Source organism: Chlorella variabilis (assembly GCF_000147415.1).
Source record: "Chlorella variabilis unplaced genomic scaffold CHLNCscaffold_2, whole genome shotgun sequence".
NCBI lineage: Eukaryota > Viridiplantae > Chlorophyta > Trebouxiophyceae > Chlorellales > Chlorellaceae > Chlorella > Chlorella variabilis.
This window is the reverse complement of record NW_005435086.1, coordinates 684,201-687,002: the sequence shown is the minus strand read 5'-3', so window position 1 is coordinate 687,002 and position 2,802 is coordinate 684,201. Positions and strand designations below refer to the sequence as shown.

Genomic DNA, 2,802 nt, shown 5'->3' with positions numbered 1-2,802 from the left:
CAGATGGGAGGGCGGCGGCACAGCACGCTGTGTGTGGCACGGTCCTGCGCATGCATGCATGGAGCTGCTGGCTGCCCTCCTTTCGATATCATCCCCAAGAATCTGGTGCGGCTTGCAGGGCACTGGGTTGGGCCCCGACCCACAAGTGCCGATCGACGGCATGAGCCAAGGCGCTGGGCTGCACGGGGTGGTGAGTGCCTGCACTGAGCGGTAATGGGTGCAACAAAAGCAGGCAAATGCCCGCAAACCCAACCTGGTGGCCAAGCCCTTCCCCTTCTTGCAGTGGCCCATCGCGCTTGCCGTGGTTCTCCTGCAGCTCACAGGTGAGGCCACACAGTGTCCAGAATGGATGCTGGTGCGACGGGATGGCTCCTCTGAGTGGCAATCCGGTAGCAGCACGGCAGCGGGTGGCAGCAACCCGCCGCCACAGGTCCAGTTCCCACGGCCTAGGTTGGGTTGGCTCGAGCATCAAGTCACCCAACCCCTCTGCAGTTTCCACGTGTTGGTACTTCACGACATTCAAGAAAACTTACATGCGGCTAGTCAACACGCGCTCGCCGGTGTTTAACAGGTCCGCCACTTCGAGGGTCGCCGCCGCTGATTGCCCAAAGGTGCCGCCGCCACTGTTTGCACTCCCCACTCGCACTGCCAACAGCAACTCTCTCCCCCCGCTCTGCTGGATGCAGCTCGCAGCTGCCAGCCCGACCCTTCCGGTCGCTGATGGGCACCATAGTGGCCTGCCTCACATTCACAGGCGCCATCAATTGGCTGTTGCTGCGCTTTGGGGTGCAAACCTGGCATGAGGGCCTGGTGATGGCGGCACTGCTGCTGCTCATAGACACCTGCTTGAATGCCAGGTAAACTGCTGCCGCTGCCGTCAGTAAAGGAGTGTGCCTTGCTGCTACCGCTTGATGCCCCTTGTCTGTGCCGCTGCTCTGCCGCCGTGTGGACATGTGGACACCCACCTTCCCTGCCTTGTGCTCATCCACTTACCGCAGGCACCACTTCTTTGAGGGCCGCCCGCTTGCCCTGTTCTTGCTGCACTTTGGCTACCATGCTACCATGCTGGTCGGGACCTGCTGCCTGCTGGTGGTGTTTGGCGCCCCGCCTGGCTTGGCCAGCAGTGAAGGCCGGCACGCGGCAGCAGCTGCCAGCTCGCCAGGAGCATCAAGAAATGAACTTTGACCCGGGCTCACCCAGCCTACTTGTCTCCCCCAAGCCTACTTGTCTTCTCCAGCACTGTTTCCCGCCTCCCGCTCCTATTTCCTGCGCGGCCACCTCCCTCGCTCCTTGATTGATTTTATCCGATTCATCAGACTACCGACGGTAGATGCGCGCGTGCGCTATTGTTCAAGACAAGAAAGCAGCATCTGACACACAGAGAAGCAAGCTATGATGAGCAATTTATAAACGCAGTAATGCAGAGTGGCAGAGGATAGAAACACATGTTAAATTGGGTTTGTTGCCCCTGAATCATTTGTCTACACAACTTGAAGCTGGTGGGCTCTGCGCTGCGGACTACTGCAGACGGGCGTGTGGCTGCTGCGCGGCTGTGCAAGCAATTGGCTGCTGCATCTGGCGTTGGAGGTTTTAGGTGGGCAGGCACGTTGCATCTGGCATTGTTGGCGGCGAAGCGCGGCCCTGCTGCTCAGGCTGCTGCCAGGGAAGCGGCATATGCTGTGGCGGCAACGTTTGCTCAGCAGCTTGCTGCGGCGGTGAGCAGGCGGAGCAGGAGCAGGCCCCCGCTTGCTGCTGCCGGCGCCAGACCAGCGCACTCCGGACCCTGCATTCCGTGTGCGCGCAAGCCACTTGCTGGAACAGGTGTGCAGCAAGCCAGTTTGGAGCATGCAGACATCATCTGCCACCCAGCACGGAGAACAGCAGCCCAGACTGGACTTCGTTCGGAACTCACCCCTGGATTTTCAGGCACAGGCGGCAGTTGGCACGCGATCTGCACGAGTGCCAGTGCTCGATAGCCTCCCCCAGCTCTGCACAGGTGGCAATGCCTAGTGCATGGGTGTCCCTGCACAGCAAGCGTGGCGCTGGGCAGCGAGTCGGCAGGTGTGTGGAGTGAGGGGACGAGGCGGCGGCATTACGGGCACAGCGCACAGCAACCGCATGCCAGTGCCGGCCGCGGCGCACCTCACAAAGCCGCAACCACAGGCTCCTGCGGGCTGCAGCTGGCCGCGGTGGCTGGCGCAGTAATGGGCCCACAGGTGCAGCATGCTGGTGCAGTCGTGGGGGTGGGAGCAGGGAGGGAAACGGATGCGCCAGCCGCGGGCGGTGGCTTCAGCGCACGCCTTCAGCGTGTCTGGCGCGTGGCCTGGACACCTCATGCAGCCCTCCAACAGCCGCATGAGGTGCAGGCTGCGCCTCAGGCTGGCCTGGCTGCCTGGGAGCTGCACTACTTGGCCGGCGCCTGCAAGGCGGCGGCGGAAGCGGCGGGAGAGGCGCATTTGCTCCAGCACGGTGGTGAAGGGTGTTGCTGGCTGCCATGGGCCCTTCTCATCCCTTGCGCATGCACGCAAAGCTGCCAAAACAGCCACCGACACTGTCCCGAGAGTGCTTACCACGGTGCACGTGGTGGCGGCAGCCTTCGAGCCCTTGGCCACTACCGCGTCGACTGCTGCTCATATTCGCGATTCTGACGCTGGAGGGATGGTTTGCAAGGCGCGGATGGCTGCCAGAGAGCAGGGCAATCCTGCCACGTTTTGGTCAAACGCGTCTGTGTCGATCGCAGCTGGTGACAACTGCGAACCTGATGCCGAAGCTGACGCTTCCCAATCGCCGGGCAGCCAAGCC

The 2,802-nt window shown here is 62.2% G+C and overlaps 1 protein-coding gene across 1 annotated transcript; it reads left to right on the top strand.

The window, feature by feature from the left end:
* Positions 1-533: 533 nt before the first annotated feature.
* On the top strand, positions 534-861 carry CHLNCDRAFT_137714 (expressed protein; the record flags this gene model as incomplete). The annotated part of the gene is made up of 2 exons (XM_005851363.1): positions 534-571; positions 687-861. 2 exons carry the CDS (start codon positions 534-536, stop codon positions 859-861), a joined length of 213 nt encoding a protein of 70 aa, XP_005851425.1.
* Between the last annotated feature and the right edge of the window lie 1,941 nt (positions 862-2,802).